A 24,119-nucleotide genomic window follows, 5' to 3' on the forward strand; every position below is an offset into this window, starting at 1 on the left:
AAAAAAAAAATCAATGAAAGGAGCATGTGAGATGTATGGGGGAGCATCAGTGCCCATGGGTGTACTGCATATATGTGAAGGTTCTATTGATGCAGAGGATTTATATACAGTTCTTTTCCATCAGTAACTGTTACTGTGTGGCAGTAGACCACGTTTGTGAGATTACTACGTGTTTAACTTATTGCATTTATTGTCCAACTCTATTATCCACTTAGTTACGTACTTAATATCGCTCTCTGAACTGCTCTGTGATTGGTCGAAGTGTAAAGTCACAGGACAGATTCCTGCGACTTGACACTTCGACCAAGGCCGGAAATGGGAGGTGCAGAAGTCCAGTTCTCTCTCAGATCACTTGATTTACATAATGCTGAAAGGTTATTATGGGATTATTGATCTTCCGTGCCAGAAATGTGTCGCCTACTCCAGCTTTAATCAGTTCCCTTGTACAAAAGTAAGTGCATGTCATCAGCATGCAATCGTCAGCCTCAATCTCTGTTTGTGTTTCTTTGAAAGTAAGGCTTTTATTTTGAAAGTTGAAAGAGGTCAGTCACTGGTATTGTCCTCTTGACGTTTTGATTTAAAAAAATGTGTGTCCGCTGCTATTCTGTTGCATTTCTGACAAAGTAATGCAGCTAAAGGAGACGTTGCTGTATTATTAAACCACACTCACTGTAACCATGGCAACCACAAATCAAAAAGGAATGAAATTTCAAGGATAATGTATAAAGTATAAAAACAAAATTAGAAAATAGGAAAAAAAACATATATGTGTCAACTTACTTTGAACACAAATATTAGATTCAGTTTCATTCTCTTCCTGACCTGACCTCCCCCTTTTTCCCCACACAACATTGATTTCCTCATTGGCCCTTTTTTATGTCAAGAGCCTAGTTCTTCCTTCACTGTTAGAAAGGTTCCTCCATTCACTGTGTGTTTGCCCTGCATGTGCATATGTATATGTATATGTATATATATATATATATATATATATGAGACGGAAGTGCATAATGCAGCTAGAAGGAGGTCAGAGACCACCCAAGGGCGGTGTGTGTGTGTGTGGGGGGGGGGGGATCATATGAGACAGTCTGGTGACATGGCAACTCATCTAAAGCCTGTGCATCACTGTGCCACTTACAGTGGTTTATAATGTTTGACTGCAAAAAGATAGATTACACAACACAATAGCCACAGATGATTATATTCATTATGGCTGCCTTTCATGAAGCACGGTATGTCAGTGTGAGGCTGTGGAATTGACTAATGGACAAAAGTGTGAAGAAAAACTGTCCGTAATGCAGCTCTTTTTTAGCAGTTTCCTTTCTGCTATGTCATCCTCTCTCTTATAAATAGTCACAGAATATTTTCAAAACTTAAGCTACATCCATACTTTTACATTTTCATTTCAAAACCACATTTTCAGATGGAACAATCTGCGCCCTGATGATTTTAGCTCAGGTTCAGACATTATCTGCGTCTATTCCAACACCAGAATAAAGGTATATCACATGGGCACATGCTGGTGTAAACAGGAAGTCGATGCTTTTCCTCTGCAGATGTTTGTTTATTACAAGTTCTTACAGTAAATGAGGGTGGTGAAACAGAAGAACAACCTTGACGAGGTGAAACTGAAAGTTTTAATGGACCTTAGACGAGTCATGGCTCCTTAGAACCACTCAGGAAGTGAATGCGAGTATGTGTTTCACATGGAGTTTGCCTTTTTAAATCATAAAACACTGTTTTATATACTTTAACTCAGTGGTTCTTGTACTTTTTTAACCAAGTACCACAGGAGAACATATTGAATAACACCATTATTAACTTATTATATACATTGGTGTAAATAGGCCGGACCTTTCACAGGAGGCAGATTTATTCCCAACAAGATAATTTGCTCTCTCATCAGCCTCCTCTTCCTCACATTTACTTCACACACTGGTATTGTGACATTAGATTAAGATGAACCAGAGATAAAGTGACTGATTAATATTACTAATTTTTTTTTGTTTTGTTTTGTTTTGTTTATTTCACTTTATATTCACTGTGGTCAAAATGCCTCAGCTCCACTCCGATCACATAACCTGGTATAAATAGTGTTTTCTGATTTTCTCCAAGTACCAAACCCCTCTGTACTCAACTCAATACTAGGACTTGTCACATATTTCATAATAAACTTTGTTAAGATAAAAAGTACGGAAGCAGGAAACTGAAATGCTTCAGTACATTTATTTTGAAACAGGAACAGGATGTGGTGTTTGTGACATAAAGTATGCAACAGATGTAGAGAAAGATATTTTCTTTTTTACTGAGCCGAGAGGTCTTTTCCCAGAGAGCCGTGCGCGGCAACACATGGTCAGTGTGAATGGTCTGCATATTTACCATGTGTTGCCTGAATGAAAAGAAAGAGGAGACGTGGCGCACACGTGCCACACACGTGCCACATACGTGTCGCATTCCTGCTGCACACATTCCAGTGTGAAAGAGGCCGTAATTGTATTTGTCAACAGTGTTTAAGTGTCTTTCGTGCCACGTGTTTTGCCGTTATTCATTTGTCCCCCGTTGACCTTGTAATGCTGCTTTCCAGTGTCTCAGCCGATGTGGCGTGTGCCAGCGCGCGGCCTTGTCTCCGCTGTGTCATGAAGCGCTCTGTTTGGCACTGGTTCACATGAGGTGACCGCACCACCATCCATCCGCCGCTTCCTCCCCCCGCCAGGCTCGGCACTTGCTATCCTGCCTCGTTGAGACAGCTCCACTGAGGCTTGCATGATCAGCTGCCGTGTGAGCCCAAGCTGAGGCTCCGGGGCGCTCATGTTGCTGGATTTCATTTGTGAGTGAGTGAGTGAGTGAGTGAGTGAGTGTGTGACCTCAGAAATGAGTCGATAGGCGCACGTTCGTGCGTGCAGACACTGACGTACATGCGCGTGCGTGGATAAGCAGCATCTAAGCTTGTTTATTTACTCTCATATTTACTCATACATATACACACTATGGGCTGACACACCGTCAGATTGCTCTTTACTGACATTGGGAATGAGATTAAAGGCAGGGTTTAGGAAAGAGGCATTCAGAGATTGAAATGCAGCGATGACAGCAATTCGACTCGCAACTGAAGGCCACGGCATTGTCAGGCTGCGTGGAGGGAGATCGGAAGCAACAAAGTAGATTAACCTACAGGGTGAAGACATGAAACAGTGAGCAGATCATGGCCTCTGGCACTTAGTGCCTAATGTGTTGTGCTGTTAACCGCTCCCTGACCTATTGTTTATGTCTTAAATTGAGGGTTACCACAACTTTGTACCTTTTTTTTGGCTCACCTTTTTAATGGTGTCACAATAAATGAATTTTGTATTGGAGCACGGGTCTCAAAGTCAGATGACCTCGGGGGCCACATTAGCTCCACGTCTGGTAAGGAGGGGCCAGTCAGGTAGGGGTGCAACTCACTATTATTTTATCGTTTCATACTAGTTTGGTCCATAAAATGTTGAAAAATATTCATCATTGTTCCTCAAACCTAGAAATGATGATGTTCCTAAATCTCTTGAGATCTCTTGTATCTCTTGTTGGTCCACAAACTTTACAGCGTGAACAGAACCTTATCCATTTGAAGTGTGAAGAAAAGCAAAGCGTCACATTTCCGTATGATTAAAGCCGAGGTAGAGGGGTTTTCCACGCTGCATGAATTGTGTGCCGTCCACACAAAACAAGTACAAACACCAATTTTTATCGATTTTTCAGTTTCTCCAAATGATAATAATTATACATCAGATTTCTCTCAAAGATGCTTTAACAACAAAAGAAAAGAGAACATCTAAAGTAAATGAAATGAGGACAGTTAAAGCCAGTCTAAACAGGTGTGTCTTGATCAGTGTTCTGAAGGTCTTCCATGAGTCAGAGGTCCTGATGTGTTGTGGAAGGGAAGGCTGCCTCCCCCAAGGTTCAAAAATATTGACTTCTATCCCACGTTGTAAAAGTAAGGTTCACTATAAACTTTCATGACTGTGATAACTGTATAAAATGAATGAAATGATGTGGGAATTTGCTGGCTGTCAAAAATGAAGTAGATGATGAAGAAGAAGAAGAAGAAATGAGTGTGTTCACTCTGGTCTTGCGTTCCCACTGATGACAATCGGAGCAAAAGCTGATTAAAAATTAACTTGATATATGTACATATATATATATATATATACTTATATATATATATATATATATATATATATGGTGCTAAAAAAAAAAATATATATATATATATGGTGGATATTTTTTATTCCAAGCATCAAACTTTTAGCTTAATCCCAAAATGCATTGTGTGGTTCTTATATTAGTTTTGGATACGCGCCGTCGTCCTCGGCTTTGCCTCTGGGGTTTGCAATGGTTGCACCAGCAGGATTGTATTCTTTAGTAGCACAGTGTGAAAAGTTTGGTCTCCCACAAAAAAAAAAAGTTCCTTGCGATCCTTCCTTACATGCACGATCTTTGATTTGTGACGATGTAAGATCAAATTGAGCTGCAAGTGTGCTCCCCTCTCTGCCTTTCATGCTGCTTCAATATCACGGCGTGGAAAAACAAAGAAGGCAAAGACTGAGGGAAATCTGACGCGTTGTGCCACTCAACATCCCCCATTCCCAAACAACAGCGTCTCACTGCCACTACAAATACATTAGAAATCAATTATTTATGGAACAAAGTCGGTGCCTCTTTTATCTTTCCCTTTTATCCAATTAAATTGTCTAACCATTCTAAGCCTCTATAGCTCACAGGGAATGTGCTTCTTTAAAATAAAGAAGAAAAGAGTTTCTCTTCAGTCCTCCTTTTGACTTTCGACGTAACAGAGAAGAGACACTTCTGAGGGTTGAGGAATGAAAGGAAGAAAGTGAGTAAAGTGTAAATGAACTCCCCCTCCTACCGCCGTCACCATTGCATTGGTTCTACAGGAACTATTTGAAGTTTTGATATTAAGACTTTGCTTCCATTCCCCGCGCAAAGGGACACTGGGAGTGATGAGGCCTTTCATGATTCCTTTATGCCCAGCTGAAATAACTCGAAAGTATTTGGGATCATCATCTCCACGGGGGTAAATACGACGTTGCTTCAATTGCTGTCCTGTATTATTCAGGAAGTCAACTGAAGTCGTGTCTTAAAATTGAAAACCGCTCACAGGCGACATCGCGAAATTATTGATGTGGAGTGTTGTAGAACACGCCGCACGTCTCGCTATTATCGTACAGTAAAGACTGCTAGTCCCACTTTGTAGATACATTTTCATACGTACAGAACCAAACTCAGTCGACGCGTTTGAAATGTATACATTTAAAAAAAAAGGGTCATTTTAATTATATGAGAAGAAAAAAATCAGCGCAAAAATGTGATGAGCAAAAGAAAGAAATATGCTCCCTCTCAACATTGAGAATCCAAAAGTTTGATGGGGCAACGTCTTGTCTTGTCTTTCTCTTCAGTTCCATGTTTTAGTTTTGACATTATAGTCAGTTGTGATGTTGTACTGGATCCACTTAAAGGAATACTTCACCAATTTACTTTAGCTTTGTAGTATAGAATAAGGGCAGTATTTTTGAAAAATTGTGCTTCTCAACCTCAGTTTCCCCTGAGTCGAGAAATGTCTTCATTCTTTTTTTTGTTACGTTCCCACCGGGGACACTTGGTCCGGGGATTGAACCCACTCGTGGGGGGGCGGGACCTCATTCCCAGAATGTAAACCTGTGTCCGCCATCTTTGCTAACAGTTACGCTAACAGGACCAAGTGTCACTGGTGGTCGACTCAGGGGAAACTGAGGTTGGGAAGCATATTTCTTCAAAAATGATTCAGTGTGAATGATTTCTTTGTTATATGGAAAACTTGCTTTAATTCCTTAAAAAAAACTCAGACGGATTAATTAATCAATTATCAAAGTTTGTTTAGTAATCAATTAATCAAGTAATTGTTTCAGCCATAATTACATTGGTAAATTAATGTATCCATTAGTTAAGCAAGGTTATCAGTTAAAGTTAGTTAGTTTTTAAAAATTAAACAAAAGTCATTTTAAATGGTTGTGATCCAAATTAAAGTTATATTGTTTGTCTTCTATGAAAATAAAACAACTAAACATATATATTGGTTTTGAATTGTTGCTCAGAAAAACAAACTTAACCAATCAATAACCTCAGGATCTGGAAAATAGTGGAAAGTTGTTTTTTAGTATTTATATGATTAACTGATCAGATTTGTCAATATTATTTTCACCATTTTCATGTACAAATCCTGAAGCCCAGTCTTACTGTTTTGAATGTCATGTACTCACTCGTTATATTGATTTTTTTATTATTATTTTCTTTACATAATTACTCCTTATACAATTGGCTCTGTATCCCCAGTGAAACTCATTATCACCTCAAATCAAAGCTTGGGGTGACGTGAAAGAAACCAAAGCTCTAAGATCCGAGCCATGACTTACTCCTTTTGACACGTCGCTTCATCAATATCCTCTCAGAAACGTTTATTAGCACTTTTAATTTAAATTATTATTATTATTTTTTTTAAATCATATTATAAAGTTGCTCCTAACATTTTTTGGAGGAATAATTTAGAGGTAGAAGAGCAGGTATGGAGGATCTGTGGGCGAGACTGTGCGCAGCCTGTGATCTGCTGCTCTTTTGTTACAGCATCGTGTGTGTGTGTGTGTGTGTGTGTGTGTGTGTGTGTGTTCATGCGTGGGCTGATGATGTGTACACGCAGCCTGACGTGACATGTCTGTAGGTTTGCATACAGTATATGACACATGTGTCTGGCGAGAAGAGATTCTATTACATTGTAACTCTGGGTGTGTGCGTGTGTGTGTCCACGTGTGTGTGTGTGTATACAGTGTAAGCACAGTCGTGCACAAATAGCTCCTGAGGGCCCTCACGATCACAGACTGCCAAAAGGAAAAGGATTTCAGTGAGGTTTCCTTCTCGCTATGTAAAGTGGGAGCCCTGTGGGACATGTTTGGCATTCTCATCCACTCACTGAAGATGGCCTGTGATCTGAAGCCACTAACAGGCTCGGCGTGCTCCATCTCTCTCTCCCCTCTCCCTCTCTCTCTCTCTCTCCCTCTCTCCCTCTCTCCCTCTCTCTCCCTCTGGCTCTCTGAAGTGATTACCCTGCTTGTGATTCCACTGACACCCACATGTCCCCCCGAGACGTGCCTTCACTAGTTTGTTTAATCTGCCTCCCCGTACAGTAGGTAACACAGCCATAATTGAGGTGTGGAGAGAGCTGTGGGAGCAGATGAAAGCGATAGCAGGTTTAATGAAAACTTGTCTGCGCCGCACGATGACAGCAGTCGCTAAAATTAATGTGCGGAAATTCTGCTGCTTTTACAAAAAAAAACAATCTTTGTGAAAGGTAAACGTCCTCAACAGCAATCTGTCACTCCCTTTGTTTTCTTAATGTTAGAGTCAGTAAACGATAAATCTTGTTCTACTAATAATACAAACAACTCACAAATATCAGTGTCGCAGTGAGGATTTTAAAATGTCACTGGGAAAGTTTCAAGTTTCCAAGCAAATGAGTTGTCTGAGATCGGAATGCCATCGTGCCGTAACATTTTACAGTTGCATGCAGCTTTTACATCAACAGCCTTTATTTAGGAACAGGGGAAACATACTGTACATATTAACAAAAATACAGGGGAAAAAGGGATGTGGAATAAACAAAACAGCAATATAATAAGTCAAGTAATGAGACTAAAAGATTTAAAAAAAAGTCATATTACAAGAATAGACTTTATTTTTAATCATCATCCAATGTATTATTACACGGAGCTGCTCTGGGGTTGGGGTCAGTACATGTCAGAGTTAAAACAAAAAACAGCTGAGGATCATTTTGTGGCGACTTCGGGGAAAAAGACTGAGGATCAATTACCCTGTTCGGGAAGTGAAACAAATAAAGATACGAGGCTGCGGCTGCTGAGAGAGACGGTGAGGAATAGTTCTGCTGCCTCTCTGTGTCACAGAATCACTGTGTCTGTATCATTTGACACTGTTTACATCTGTTAGCGCTGCAGCGCGGCTCATTCATCTGACCCAACACGGATACACAGCCTGTATGAAACAGAGAAGGTGCAAACGTAACAAGTCTCTGAAGTAAGACACCGTGTTACCTCAGGCTTATTTCACGTCTTTACATTTGAAATAATCAAATAAATCAATGAGCCCCGTTCATAAAGTCACCTTCTTTACATCCGTTTGATTCCCAATCAAGATACACATTTGTTTCTCATTTGTAAAGTGTGTTAAAAATGCAATTGGTTCTGATAAACTATTACACTTCTGCCATTATTCACAATTTAGAAAAAGATTATCATCTGACAGCATAATATTTACAATGTGAGTTGGAAGGATAAGTCATTTTCAACAATGTAATGCTGGCAGTAAAGGATAAATCCTGTGATTGTAAATGAGAATTAAGAACGATCCGTGTTACAGGGAGGATTTCACATCGTTGCCAGGGAAGTTGTGTCTGGTGCCGTTCTTTCAGCAACTTTTCACAGATTCCAGTGAGGCTGGCGATAAGATAATGAGTTATCTAAGATTAGAAAAGCATTAGCAGGCCTCGCAGTCAAGCAGATATTTCATCTCAACAACACATGACTTCCAATGTTGTGCTGATACCTGAGACAGATTTGGCTTTACACTCTCACACGCTTGAATTTTTGATATGAAAACAGCGAGTGGAACTGTGAAAATGCAAGCATCAGATACTCTATCTCCCCCCGGTTAGTGTCTCGCCTCTGTCTGTGACACGCTTGCACTTCTGTGTTCAGAACGTACTGGGTGTCAATCATCGTCTAAAATCAGCTCGTAGATAAAACAAAAAGAAAAAGGGAAAAAAGGAACAAAAAAAAAAAATCCATAGAAGTTGAACTTGAATTAATTAAATCTACTGTATCATGCTTCCTCACAGAGATTGCATCTGTCCTCAGATGTGTAAAAAATAAAACATTCTCAGATATCTGCCTAAACCCTATTATTGTAAGATACCAGTAATTAAATTGACAGTGTTATTAATTGGGTTGAAGATAACTTGCATTGAGTCGAGGACATCTTAAACTCAATTAAAGATATCTCCTACTCAATTAAAGATATTCAAATGCCACGTCCTGCCGTATGCAATCAGGCTCTTTCTGGCGCAATAGTATCACTTCTCTCGCGCCCCCTTTTACAAAGACTTAGTTGTACTTCTAAAGTTTGCTTTTTATCATTTAAAGCTCGACTTTTTGAAATAGATGTCACACTTTGGTGATGTCTGTAGCTTTTTTTTTTGTAATGTGGCATAATTATAGTGTTTAATCCTTCCTTATCCAGTGTTTGAAATAGACATGAAGATTAGACTCTTCTGACATCAGGGAAAAATTAGGCCTTTAAAGGGATTTGCCTATAATTTTAGGGGGCGGGTGAGGTGGTGAAGTGTGTGTGGACTGCAGGTCAGTCTGTGGATCCTGTGGTTCAAACCTGTCAGATGGACATAACATTTGTGTCACAATTTAAGCTTTTGATTCTCAAATATGACGTTTTTTTCCCCATTGTTTAATTCATTGGTGCCAATATTTACCGTGACACATTACCAACGATATCTATAGTTTCTTTAAGTTTGTTTAAGTGAAAATCTTTGAGTGATTCTTCTACTGCTATGAAAACAAAGCCACCCAGAGGCAAGAATTAGAGCAGTAGATATCTCAAAACATCCACTTGTTTTTTCACTTGATAAGAAAACTGACCCAGACATTGAGCTGCAAACTTTTGCTCTAACCCACACACAACAGACTTTTAATCTCTGTGAGTCAATGGTTCCTCCTATAATCCATCCTGATGACTTTGTACCTTTTTTTAGTCAGATTTACAGTCTCTGTCCAGAGAATGAGAAGAGGACTGTAAAACTACTGACAACAGAAACGGGTGTAACTCAAAAAATCATCCTTCGTTGATCCTTCTCTTATAATGTAAGGATAACAAATGTAAATGTAGATCTCTGCCATTATGTTTGCATAGATGTGCTGGAGATGCTGTATTAGTATTAGTGTGTCTACTATTTTTAGAGCGTCTTCCAGTGGTACATTATCGTACAGCTGTAATCGGGCCTTAAAATTTAGGCGCCGACAAGGCCTGAGCCCGACAAGCACATTTTGATTGACAGCTTCTTAAAAGCCTGAACCCGTTTACTGCCCGACATTATTCAAATGTCAAGAATGAATCATTTATACTAAATATTTACATAGGCCACTTGGAAGTTGGAACAAAGAAATAAAATAAGTCCTCTGTTAACATCATAACATCTCAGCACTCTAAATAGGCCTAGGAGGAGGAGTGGGTTTGACTCCGGAGAGCTCTGGGTCTGGACTCTCCACATCTGGTGCACCTGCAGCCATGACTTGCAGAAGAGTGCGGGCATGAACACGTACGGCATTCATGTCTTGAGTGTGACGACATTCACACCTGGTTAAATTCTGGCCAGAGCAATGTTGCGATCTTGTGGACGTCCTGAATTATCACTTTATGTGTGAGCCAGCCTTCGAGACAACCTGCTGAGGGGAGTCCAGGGCATTGGGCTGACAGTGGCGTTTCAGTTTCTCACACCAGAGACACACACCATTAAGTTCTTGGATACTTGTCTCCCTCAAGTTCCCGTTGTATTTCATAGAACGGCTTCAACCGTGTAAAAAGATAGAAATTAAGCCTGAACCCATGGGGTTCAGACAAAGGTCTTCAGCGCGACAGTATCTTGTTTCCATTAGGAATACTACCAAAATAACAAGCCCCAACGTTCTATTGTACCCTTCCCTTGGGGTACCAGAGTAATGGTACGGTGCAGTACGGGTGGAGCTAGACCCTTGACAGTCAGCTGATTGGGCGGCAGAAAAGTGTCACGCCCTCGTGACCAGAGTTTCTTCAACACCCGCAGCCACAAACCAAACAGGAAAAAGTTTGACACCGTTGTCGGTGCACCGCTAAAACGTCACGCTACGTATCTCGCTGATACGGTAATGTTCTCAGTCCAAACGCAAGCCTGACCCCCGGGGGCTTTACCGTTCCAAACCATACCATACTGTACCAAACCAGACCATTATGGACCATGATGGATACACACCAAAACAAGGCTCATCTACACAGACAACATTAAAATGTAATGCAAAGTTTAAAGTTTAAAGTAGATTTGGTAACAGGAAAATGTGCTTTTATGTTTGTTCCCATCAATATTGGGACTTCACCAGGATAAGCAGTCGATGATGCAAATAGTAATTGTCACCACAGAAGGATAAGAACCTGATGATGTGAATAAAAAGCACCAGTAGCTATACAATATATGGTGGTGTTTCCAGCCCTGCTGGTCCCATCCATTCACAAGCATCTGCCTGCTTCATTTTATTATTATTATAGTCATATTGTTCTTCTTGTACTAAGTGAAAGGAAGCCGTGGTTTCCTCATTATTCCACACATTCCTCGTCTAGCCTGCTGTATCCACTGGTTGTACATGAAAAAGCAAAAGGAGGAGGTATGTTTCACTTATGTGATTTATTATGCTGTGGTCGCACCGCTGCAAGTTTACCTACACATTCAATGCACGGACATGAGTAGATGTACATTTTCGTGTTGGCACCATTCGCTCCGTTCAACTCTGCCGAAAACTTTGCCCCATACAACGATGCGAACACCAATCAGAGTTGAGATTCTCCGACTGAATGTCACGTGTCCGGCAGCCAGTGGGACTCTCTGTGTGTTCACGACACTAGAAGTTTTATCTACAGAGACTGTTTTAAAAAAAGGAGAAAGCTGGAAATAAAGTCAGCGAGGAAGTCCATCTGTCACCGCTGTTGCAATAGATGTGCATACACACAGAAATAGCACAAATACATCTTGTAGCAAAAATTAGCATTCGCTGTGACCGCAGCGTCAACGTCCTCTTTTGTTTGCTGGGTTAGGGAATTTGTTTCCATTGCAGTTCATGACTTTTACCTTTTATTAATACGTCAACTTGTTTCAGGTGTTTTCATGTGAAAATCAGACAAGACTGGTGGAAAAAGGCCTACACACAGACATGATCGGCTCATTTGTGACGATGTTGACAATCATTTCTGACCTACAATGTCTTGAGATTTATGGTGAATGTGGACTCAGCCTCCTTCTTCTCCACCTGCTGCTCTTCCTCTCCTCAGGGCGATGTGCCAGCTGTGGAGAGAACGTGGTGGGTGAAGGCACCGGCTGCACCGCCATGGACCAGGTCTTCCATGTCGACTGCTTCGTCTGCATGACCTGCAGCACCAAGCTGCGTGGCAAGCCCTTCTACGCTGTGGAGAAGAAGGCGTACTGCGAGCCCTGCTACATTGTGAGTAACTCCCGTCCTTTCACGTCCGCCTGCCTCTCCGACATGTCTCGGCTCTCTCTGGTTGTACACATGTCCTTGGAGTGGGAGCCAAGGGTGGCACACGGGCAGCTGTGTGCGTGGAAAGTTTTCTTTTTTCTTTCATCAACAGTCAGGCCAGCTGCCTGGCACAGCGTGTCTTCATTTATTCTTTACCCCTTGGTTTTGCTTTGTTCTTGGTCACTCTACGACACCCTCTTTTGTTTTTGATTTATAAGAGTTCTACATACATAGACATGGTGATGCCAATACAATGCAGGAAAAACAATAATATAAATAAAGTCTTGCTGTGTTAGCAGACTAATGGTAGGTGTAAAGCTGCAGTTGACAGCTGTATTTATGGTTATAAAAACATGAACAGCAAAAGACGTAGATTCTGTTCCCAGGATGGACAGATGTTCAATAGATAGAGTATGAACATAGATATAGAGTGACATTTCTATGTACAAAGATATGTTAAAGTTCAATGCAAAAAAGTTGCTTATTTATTGTAGCTTTATAGCTTTTACTTTTTTTAATTACCATGGTGAAGGTGGTTGTGTTTCTGGCTGCATTTGTCTTTGAGGAGCAATTAAAAAAAGTCAAGATTTTTGTATTTATTTTAAAAAAAAATTGGGGGAGGGGGGGAGATTTTCAGAGGATGTAGGTTCCAGAAAGGAATGATTAGATTTAGGTGATGCTACAGAGTCAGGAAAACATTATTTAACCCTTTGATATAATTAGACTGTAAGAAACAGTGTAAGGAACAAAGCCGCCTTGGAGGTTTGCACTTCCTCTGGTGTATTTATTCACTTGCTTAGTCATCAGCAGATATTTAACAAACAAAATGCAGATTTTCAACATTAGGGCAGCCTGTGCCTCTGACCAAGGTACCAAATCCACATTGCTCACTGTTAATCGGACTCTCTAAATTGACCCCTGCCTCTGTGGGGGCCACTCCTTGTGCCGGCCCCAATCCCGGATAAATGATAGGGTTGTGTCAGGAAGGTCGTCTGGCGAAATAAATCTCTGCCCAATCAAATGTGGATTACCTGCTATGGCGACCCCTAGAGAGGGAGAAGCCAAAAGAAAACAAATGCATTTACCACTATAACATTTGAATGTGGCATTAACAGCTACACACACATGGCCCAGGAATGAATACTGAGTAATTAAAACACTTGAAATCTCTAGTTTTATTGTTTGACTGATGCTCTCAGCGATATCCAAAGCAAATCTTAATAGCTCAGCTTCATGTGTGACTGTAATGAGTGACCTGATAGACTTGTTGCTCAGAATATATATTATTTTTTGAACGGAAAAGCATTCATTGATTTTCAAACTGTGAATCAGATGGTGCTGATGAGAGCACTGGCAGCTGAATGCATGAACCTAACTATCTGAATATGCTCTGAATGGACTTGATTTATTTAGTGAGTGTTGAAATCATGTCAGAACGGTACATGGTGACGATTCTCTGCATGGAACACTTCAAAAAAGAGCACTGTCTGTTTCTCCTTTTTTTTTTCCCCCTATCAAACGTTGGCCAAAGAAGTTAATAATATGTTTGGTCGCTTTTATTCTTTCTCTAAAGACTGTGGCCTATTTTACCGCTGCTGTATTTCACAAGACATGTGAAAATGTTTCCTTGCACAATATTGTCAGGAAAGACACATCCTTAACAACCACAAGGACATCATTTTGCAGAAGTGTTTCCCTCATTCCGTCATTAGAATATGGTCTGGTTTTGTTGTCAGTCTCGTTGCTGTAAATGACAGCTTTGTAATTGTCAGCAGTGTCGAGTCTGCACTTTGTTCCTGGAAGCTGTGATGGACTGAAACTGACTGAAACTGTGTCATTACAGTGGAGTTTTTGGGGTAACCACTTTGAACTTACACTTGCTATTTTCATTTCAAACTAAGTGACTCAGGTTCTTGGACTGAGTTTGCACACACTGCGACTCGTATTAGGGGAAATGCCTGGAAAAGAAGCCTTTATTTGGGTTTTCTCTCAGTCTGTGTCAAAACACAACACAGACACGTGTTGAGCCCCGCCTTCCTCTTCTCCTTTTGAAAATGAGCGCCAGTCCTGCACGCCTTGACACAGCCCGTCACATGCAATGTTAGACTTGACTAACCCTAATGAGATTTTATATGGAATGACAACTCATTTTCAGTATTATTAGGTGATACAGAGGAAGTTTGCAATCCAGTCGATTCCACAAAAGTAGTCTAATCAGCTCTGGTCGAAGGTGCATTATCGTAAGAAAGGCTCAAATTATTCCTTTCAAATTGGGCACAGACTTTCAGTTGGATGTATGGATTAACAGTTCAGATTAAGACAGCTCACTTCGGCCTCACACACATACAGACAGTTTAAGTCACCACGCAAATGCTACAGGAGTCTGGAAAAACTGTGTAGACTGTCTGATCTACTCGCTTTTGAACAGAGAAACATCCACACAAACATTTCACTTTCCTGTAGAAAAGAGAGTTAAGAAAGCTTGTACAAGTTTCTTGCAGCTTAGTAGTTAATGAGGGAGGACAAAGCTCTGTTTTTGGTAAATAAAGGATAAAGCATCTCGCCGTCCAAAGTGGATTTATTAATTATTCCGAGCACATATTAACACATACATGCAATTCATTTACATCACTTTCAGGATGTGGCTTGATGTGCACTTTGCCAGTAAAGTCTCTGCGCTACAGTATATGATGTTTAAATCAGTGGCAGGCCATCTCTTAAATCATCCCCCTTTCAGAGGCACTCACTGTGATTGTGGTTGTCTTGTCTGGAAGTTCTCCAACTCTGATACATGCGCGAAAGAGGAATGGGATAATTTAAGAACTTTATTTATGCATTTCATCAGCATAAATGTTCTTCTGGCATGAGATCAAAAGGATGGGGGAAATCTGAATTTCTTAATGAAAGTAATTTCTTCTTCTTTTATTCCCATCCTCAGGGTCATACGCCTCTGTACGATTAGAAAATGAATGTGAGTGTTGAGTCTCTGAAGAGAAATGTCAAATCCCAGAGAGGAAGAGGGAAAACTTCAAGTTAGCCTCTGAGTCAGTCAGTCTAGGAATCTCTCCGTGTGAAAACCAACATGTACTGTTCTCTGACTCCAACCCACCATGTTATGTCTGCAGTGTTAAATATCCCATGTTTTTTTTCAAAGGGAACTCCAGTGATTTAATCGCACACCAAAACTTTTTGTGAACTGAACTTAAAAAAATGTGAAAATGCTCTTTAAAATGAGAGCATATGTATTGGATTTAAGAGTTCTTTCAATGTATATTGTCAACTGACAGATTTTTTCTTCTTTTTTTAATACTGCGGATGAAAAATAGTCAAATAAATTAAACGTCAAAACCCGAAAAGCAACGACACATGTTAGTTTTCTGAAAAAGACCAAGTTTTAACTTTGAGGAAACTTATTTCACATTTTTGTCCCACATTAAATGTGCCCTTTAGTACGAGTAAATGTCTTTCTAGCAGCCGTTGGCAGTGTTTGACGTTTTGATGTCGAATATCTTACGGGTTTAAAAGTTGCCTCAGGACACAGTTTCATGCAAAATGCTATGACATCTATTTGCCAGGAATTGTAGGGAATACATTTTACACGCCGGAGCGATTAACGTCCACTATGGTTTTTCATCCGTGTATCAAAGTAGACGATCCGCAACCCCTTTATCAAAACTGGGGCTTTACATATTCTGTGGAACAATGCTGGCATTTGATATTGGCATGATTCATCTCTTCCACTCAGAGATTTGCCTCATTTAAACTTCCCTACATATTATTGATTCCTTTCAGTAATGTGCAGGATCTCACCTCCGTCTGTTATCATGTCCTGTCCACTTTATCTATCTAGAACAACCGTCCTTCTGGCACACGACTGGGCCGTGAATCGCAGAGCGCTAATCGGACTTTGACTTCAGCACTTCCCCACTATGAGGACTTATCGCAGCTTATTTGAATACAAGAGGATGTTGATAAACTCTATAGCCGCTCTGCCCATGTCTCACTTTGCATGAAGTCATCTGTAATCCTGTTAATGTGACAACATCGCTTCACCATTGTTTTGCCTGAGGTGTCCCACAGCTCCTGATATCTGCACATCTGCACCGATGATAAGCCTGAAAGTGTGAGTGTGTGAGCCAACACCACCCAAAGAGAGTGACCGTTGCCCTAATTGAGACGTGGTTTTTTAAGTAAAAAACATACGATTGCTTGAGTTTTGGCAACCTAGAACAAGCTATGTTGTCAAGTCGAGTCTTGAGTTCTTAGCGTTGAACTCACATAAAACACAAATTACACAACTGTTATTATTTTAAAGAGTTAATTCCTTATGTACAGTAAGTGGAGTTCCATGTTTCAGGGAGTCTTTAAGGACTTATGCCACAAACATGTACAGCCACACTGTTACAGCATTATAGTAAAAGCAAATTGTACGTTGTGTTAATTTGGTCCAATAATCAGCACTCGTCCATGATGTTCTATAACACTTGTGTTGAGGTATTTGATGCTTTTGAAAAGAAATAGCATTGTGGCTGTAGCCGCACTGGCCAGGCACTTTATTCAGTGAGTTAATTAGTCATTTATTTAGTTCGTTGCCAGGGACAATAAACAGCTTCGTGGCTGCACACCACAGTTTGTGATGAGCTAATTTGTCCCGGGACAGGACGCAGAGGACAACATTATCTGCAAGAGAAGTCAACAGCTTATTAAAACCACATTTACAAAAGAGAACATATTCACAGACAAAATGCAAAACATAATCGGCAATGACTGTGGAATTAAAGACACCAAATATGAACTTCACTGTGTCGTGTGCAGTTTGGAGCATGTAACTTTAAAAAAAGTAATTAGCCATAAATGTTCTCAATTAGTGGCATTTTTAAAGTCACCATATCTTTTTTTTGAATTTGCAGTCTGAGAAATCAAGAGCAATTTTCTCTCCTTTCACTTCAGGAAGTTTGCCTGTAACCATGAGAGCATATTATTCAACAGGCCTGAGAGCAGCAGCGGCTCCACATCCATCTGATAGTTGCGCTGCTCTTTGAACAAGTTCAGTCCTGGGATTCAGTGTCACTGAGGTTAATTGCTTACACCGTGTACGGTGCCCACTGTTCCTCAGTCCATTCTGTGTCGTCCGTATCTCCTTGTTTCTGCAGCGGTTTATTGCTAATTTCTGTTCCCCTTTGCCAGGTTTATGCCTATTTAATTAGTTTGTTTATTTTAAAAAGTCTTTTCCACTGCCCTTTGCTTCAGGTTGTAGGCTGATAAACAGGATCATTTAATTTGCTTTACTCACTCCAGTGAATGATGAAAAAAGGGCTTTAGACAATGCTTCGTTTCCAGTTAAAGGCAGAATCACATCCCCACCGTCTTGTTTATACTTCCCATGAATGTAGCTAAAAGTGCAATAGCATAATGACACTGATGTGAATAACACAAGGTCACAGCAGGAGCAGAGTTTCATATTGAAAGAGCAGTAATAAAAAGATAGGGATTTGCCCACATAAAACCATTAATCTCTTTCTGCCTCTTTTGACAAAATTTCAGAGAGCGCCAAGGTCACGGACACCAACTTGCTTGAATGTAATTGCGTTCATTATCTGGCGTTGCACCGTGGCTCTGTTATTTAAAATAAATGGGCTTTGGTCTCATTGGCAACAATCTCTGAAAGACTCCATTTGGCTTTGACCTGCCAGTCGCCAAGAAACGTTTGTGACTGACTCGTCGGCTTTTATCCTCTGTGTCTTGGAAAGAGGTTGTGCTGCGTGGCCTCATTGGACAACCATTCATGTTGCCTTCAGCTGAACCAATGCACTGACTTATTCTTTTCACTTTGTTTGAAATATGAAATTTGTACATCGACCTATTTAAATCTAGAGAGGAAGAAACTGGAAACAAAAATGGTTACTAGAAAAATTCTGCTTTGTGCTCCAACAACTGGAGGGGTGGAGTTCTGCTACACCATGAATAGAGGATAATATCCCTTATAAATGTAAAGTGCATTTATTAAGTAGTCTTAAATTGCTTAATTTTACAATTGTTTACAAAGGTAATTGCACAGTTATTTTATTTTTTTTTATTTATTAATAGCACATTATATTTTTGTCTAATTAACAAACGAATGTATTGTTTCAGCAAATTCAGATCTTTGAAGTTTAATGACATCTTCACATAGAACAGATTGTGAGTATATCGTGCACAGCTGTGACAAAATCTGCCCACTGGTAAACAGTTATATAAATGTCAAATGACCCTGAACTGTACTTAGCAATAACGGCCAAAACAAGCACATTTTATATCATAAAACAGCATGTCGCACCAGACAGTGAATGAAAACTACAGCAGTGACCTAAAGGTTATGAATGTGTAATTATAATTAGCTAAAAGGCATTAACAAACCAATGAGAAAGTAATGGATAATGGTTGAAAGTATATTAGACCAAATTGACCATGACACTAACATTTAAAAACCATAAAGTCATCTTTTAAAGAACCATTGTGTAAGAATCAGTGAAATCTAATGGTGAGAGATTACAACAAACAAAAGAAACCTCCTCTAGAAACCAGAAAGGATCCAAACACTCTTTTTCAACTGTCTGCTCATCCACGCTCCCACTCTATCTGCCATTTCTTTGTTCTTTGTTAGTTTATGCATCGGTGAAATCATTCACCATAGTAAGCTCCTGCTTACATGTCAGCTCACGGTGGCTACCAAAGCCAAACAATATTTATACACCTATCCAAACATAACATAACATTTCTGCTCTTAAACCCTTTTAAATGCGACACACGGGATCTTAAAAGCAGTTTAAATGGCGGATCTTGTTGATTGACAGTGATCAGATAAAACACGTTAAGGAACTACTGCTTTAGTTTTGTTTAAAGATATTTACAGGCAAACGCACCACGATCGTACTTCCTCTATCTTATCATCACCGATAGCAAGGGAAAGTTTCCGAGGGTGGCACGGCACCCAGAGGCGACAGGCACCGTGCCAGTTAAATTGGATCTCCTGGTGATGGATGTCCTCCACAGCACATCCTAACCGACTATTCTCCCATTGAACAATGGGATATCCCCTCAAGAACTCCCCTAAAGCTGCTGCTGTCATTGAGAGAGCAAGCCCACAATGCATTCAATCACAGAGGATGATCTCACATCCAGTCACAGCGATAGAAACGGCACAAACACAAAAGGAGAGCTCATAATGCCGCTTCACTGACAGTAATATGGCTGTAATTAGAAATGACTGCACACCTCCCACACGCCTGTCACTCCTCTGTGATGGATATCCAGGTAGTCTGATCCAAAGGCTTGCAGCCAGCGTGGTGAGTTCAGGGCCGTGCATATGCTTGCTGCTCTGGTGCTGTAGCTCTCTGCTGGTGTCTGCACAGATGCCGCTCACGCTGGGAGAACAGCGAGGCGTGCAGTGAGCGGCGGCGACAGGTGTACTTCCACTCCGGTTTTAACTTGTCTTGTGAAGCAGCGTCATGAATACACAGAGAGCCGCTTTTTGTGCTGACTCCATCATCAAATATTCATGACTGTCTGCATTTGCTCGCTGAGTTCTAATTGAGTTCTCTATATTCAGACGTGATTAACTCGGTCTAATTCCTCAAAGGTGTGAGCCAATTAGATAGCACTTGCATGAATAGGATTTCACATCTTAGTACGTCTCCAGAATTGCAAAGACAATTATATGTATGTATAATTGCTCTGTACAGTGGGTGTGAACCCACTAAACTCAAGCCGGTCATTATTTCTTATTACCGAGTGGGCACAGGAAATACAGCTGTCTTCTCCGTCATCAAGCAAGTAAATGAAAAGCAGGAGGGTTGTCATTACACTACGCTGTTTGGACAAGACACTGAAGAGTGAATCCAAACACTTCTGCCTCTTTACATCCTCATGTTTTTAGTCTAAAGCGACCCCCCCCCCCCCCTCCCAGGGGCAAGAGGGAAATATATTTGTGACCTAGTGCTGACCCATCACCATGTCACCCTAACTCATGGCATAAAGAACTACTGCCGGGATCTTTGTCAGTTTCTCTCTGTAACCAGAGCAGGAGACATTGCCCAAAGTCTATAAGGGTCACATTCTGCTGCAGAGCTGAATTTAAGGCAGAGAGGCAGACGGACGGCAGGCCGAGCCGAGCCGGCCACTCGGCTCGAGTCACAGAGAGAGAGAGAGAGAGAAACAGAGAGAGGGAGAGAGGGAGCAGGACTCCCACTGCCGCCTTTTGTTCTCTGCAGAAAGGCCCGAGCGAGGCATGATCCATGTGTCGGCCCTGTCCTTTCACACTAGCCTTAGAGCAACGTTATCACGCAGGCAGCTAATAAAAGAAATGTGTGTGAACAAATACAGCAACACAGCGGAGCGTAATAGAACGCATTAATATTTAAATCTCATTTGACGTTTGTTGGTTTGTGGAAACTCGTGGGGGAAAACCTGCAGAGGCACAGCCGTAGACTGAGATGTCACTAAACATTTTCCTGACTTATTGTTAGTTTCAGGTCATCTTTAATAGAGCATGTTGTCTAGAGCTGAAACGATGAATCGATTATTAATCGATTACTAAATTAACCGACAACCATTTTGATAATCGATTCATCGGTTTGAAGCTTTTTTCATGATTAAAACAAGATTTCCGATTGTTTAAGCTTCTTAAATGTGAATATTTTCTTCATTTCTTTGCTCTGGATAAAAAATAAATTATTAAAAGTGAATCATTTTGGTTTGTGGACAAAACAAGACATTTGAGGACATCATCATTTCCAGGTTCGAGGAACACCGATCAACATTTTTTAAGGTTTTATAATATTTTATGGACCAAAGATTAATCAATTCATCGAGAAAATAATCGACAGATTAATCGATTATGAAAATAATCGTTAGTTGCAGCTCTAATGTTGTCAGTGTTTGTAAATGATGTACACATGAGTGGACGCCAGTGTTGGTTGCAGGTGCAAATCTGAAGCTCTTAAAAAAAGAACCAGAAGATTGCGTCCATTTTTATATACAGTCTTATGGGCAGAGCAGCAGCAGCAGCTGGAGAGAAGTGTGTCCCTGCTGAAGTTGGCCATGAAGAGTCCAGGGAGAGACATAAAAATAAATGTAAAGAAACAAATCAGAATAGGAGGCTCTGGCAGTTTGCCATCGCAAACCTGGCACGCACTGGTCGTCCATAATAACCCGGTGTGAATTTATTACCGAGCAGCGTAGACCTGCAGTCAGAGGAGACGAGGCCATTCCAGGTCAGAGGCGCTGAAACCTCGCTGCACTCGTCCTGACTGACACAGACACGCCGTCTGTGACAGTGTCAAGGTCACTGATCCTCAGAGGGAAACATTAAGAGAATCCTTTCCTCACTCACTCTTCCACGCCCACATGTAAACAAAAAGTAAACAAACACACCTCAGTCATTTTCATCCAGGCAGCAGGGGGGGGAAAAAACGAGTGTGTGATTTCCATAACGAGACAGAGTGAGTCGAGTCGTGGTAACGTATTGTCCTCGCGCGGTGGAGACGAGACAAGATGGACAGAGTGAGGAGGAGCCGCTCACTGGAAAGCAATCACTGATGTAAAATGATATTGCAGCTAGACTTTTAATGCTGGCGATGGGGTTGTGTCGAGGGCCTCATGGTGAGAAATGGCCGGGGGGTTCGTTCACTTGTTCACCTGATGAATGAGTGCGGGGAAGAGGATCATGATCACTGGATCCAAATGGCTGAAAGGAAACTGGGTTGTCCACATACGCTGTGTTTCTGTCGTAGTACGGTCCAGTTTGTCCTGGGTCAGGCTCGCGTTTTGGACTGAGAACTGTACTTTTACATGGTAGACGGGGCGTGGCCTGTGTCTGATGACAGTGAACGCAACACAACAGCCAACAGTGGCTGGCTGCAATTTCTTCTTTTTTTTTTCCTTCTTCTTCTTATTAGTAGAGAGTGTTATTTAAAACTGCTTCAACTTCCATCGGATATTTACACCGGTTGCGGGGGGGGGGCGGGGGGGGCTTTCTGTCGCTGAGTCAGCAGACTCTTGTGGGTGGAGCTGGTCTAGCTCAGCCTGACCTTACCGTACCTTTTTGGTACCCCAAGGGAAGGGTGCCAAAACATGGAACCGTAATAAGCTACAAACTGTACCAAAGTGAACCATTCCACTCAGTGGAAACACGGCTATACACACACTCACAGTTACACACAGATAGGGCTGAGCTTTGCCAAAGGTCATTCTCTGAATGATTCCTTTTTCAGTTCCACTTTTATAAAATCCTATATATTATAATATATTCATATTATGTATTTATTTATTTATTGTTATTATTATTCTTATTATTTATAATATAAATATCCTTTTTTTAATTTTTATAAGATACAACAAAACACACTGTTGTATCTCAGCATGCTGCAATCTGGATTTTATTTTCGATATCAGGTGATGCAGAGGAAGTTTTGAAGTGTGATACCCTTCCTGAAGTTTGGTGGATACCATAACGGCAGTGAAATTCAATACCCAGCCCTACACATACTTCTCTGTGCAGATGTAGATGAGCTCCACCAAAAGCAGATTTCTGGCGTTTCCTGTTGGCCAGTTTCTCTGTGATTTGGCTTAAGAGCAAGGAAAACAAGTCTGTTTTTCCCCCCTGTATTTAACACTGACCACATTAATCCTCTCTATCAACAGACTATGTGTAAATGACTCGAGGCGGCTTCCAAAACCTTTTAATTACTGTCCGTTCATTTGACAGCGTCACAGTTCAAGAAGCACAGATTGTAAAAATCTGCGCGGATGTTACTGATGTTTAATAAAAACAATTTAGCTGTTTTTATATCGTTTTTGTTTGTGTGGCTGTGACACAGAGAAATCTACATTATAAAAAAACAACAGAACGGTTTAAAAGTCTTTCAGCTATTCACGCGATCACATCTTTGAATAAGTTTAATCAAATTAAACTAATTATAATTATAACCCTCAATTACAAATCATATTTTTAAGCCTCTTACTCAAGTACTATTTTTTATGTTTTGTATTAATAGCCCATTTAAACATCAGTGTCTGTATCAGTGAAAGGCTGATGACAGTCAACAAGGTTAATATCGTTTAATCTACAGCTAATAAAACGGTGCAACCCTCTCTTGGCAATTCACATTTATGATTTATTAATGTCTATATCACATTTATGAATCCTGATTCACAGCTGCAGAGTGTGTAGACGCTGACGTGAGGACAGTTTAACCATATCTGCCTTTTCAAATATGCATGAGCGAAGTTAACATCTACTTTAAATATCAGGACACAAACTGGAGGAGCTTTTTAGATTCAATGTTGACGTTTGCATGGAAAATCTGATCTGGCAGAAGTCGACCCGGCGTGATGAGGTGCTGTGTTCACTGTCAGGTTTCTGTAAATGAAGAGAATTTGATCTCCAGCGTGTTGAAGGCATCACAGTAAAGGTTTATTTTACACAAAAAAAAATGATACTGAAGTTAATCCTAAATTCAGTTTGTGATTTGTTTGATGTTGTTATTGTGAGAGGTGTCAGATGAGAACTCTGCAGTGAAGAGTTGAATTTTGATGACTCTGAAGTCGCTGATCCCAGTTCAGCGTGACTCATCATCATCATCATCACTCATCATCATCACTGGCTGGACCGGATTCTGACTGATTCCAACACACAGCCCTCCGTTTGGTCGCTGTCGTTATAAAAACGCAGCCGTAAGACAACGCCTGGAATGA

At 40.7% G+C, this 24,119-nt stretch overlaps 1 protein-coding gene across 5 annotated transcripts in view; it reads left to right on the forward strand.

Annotated features, from left to right (window-relative positions):
• The window catches only part of lpp (LIM domain containing preferred translocation partner in lipoma), a 153,738-nt gene that overhangs the window by 114,153 nt on the left and 15,466 nt on the right, over window positions 1-24,119 (forward strand). For all 5 annotated transcript variants that reach the window (XM_058638050.1, XM_058638053.1, XM_058638054.1 and 2 more), the window contains one exon: window positions 12,181-12,350. In XM_058638050.1, coding sequence (XP_058494033.1) covers window positions 12,181-12,350 — 170 coding nt within the window. The remainder of the gene's footprint in view (window positions 1-12,180; window positions 12,351-24,119) is intronic.

Source organism: Solea solea, chromosome 9 (assembly GCF_958295425.1).
Source record: "Solea solea chromosome 9, fSolSol10.1, whole genome shotgun sequence".
NCBI classification, from domain to species: domain Eukaryota; kingdom Metazoa; phylum Chordata; class Actinopteri; order Pleuronectiformes; family Soleidae; genus Solea; species Solea solea.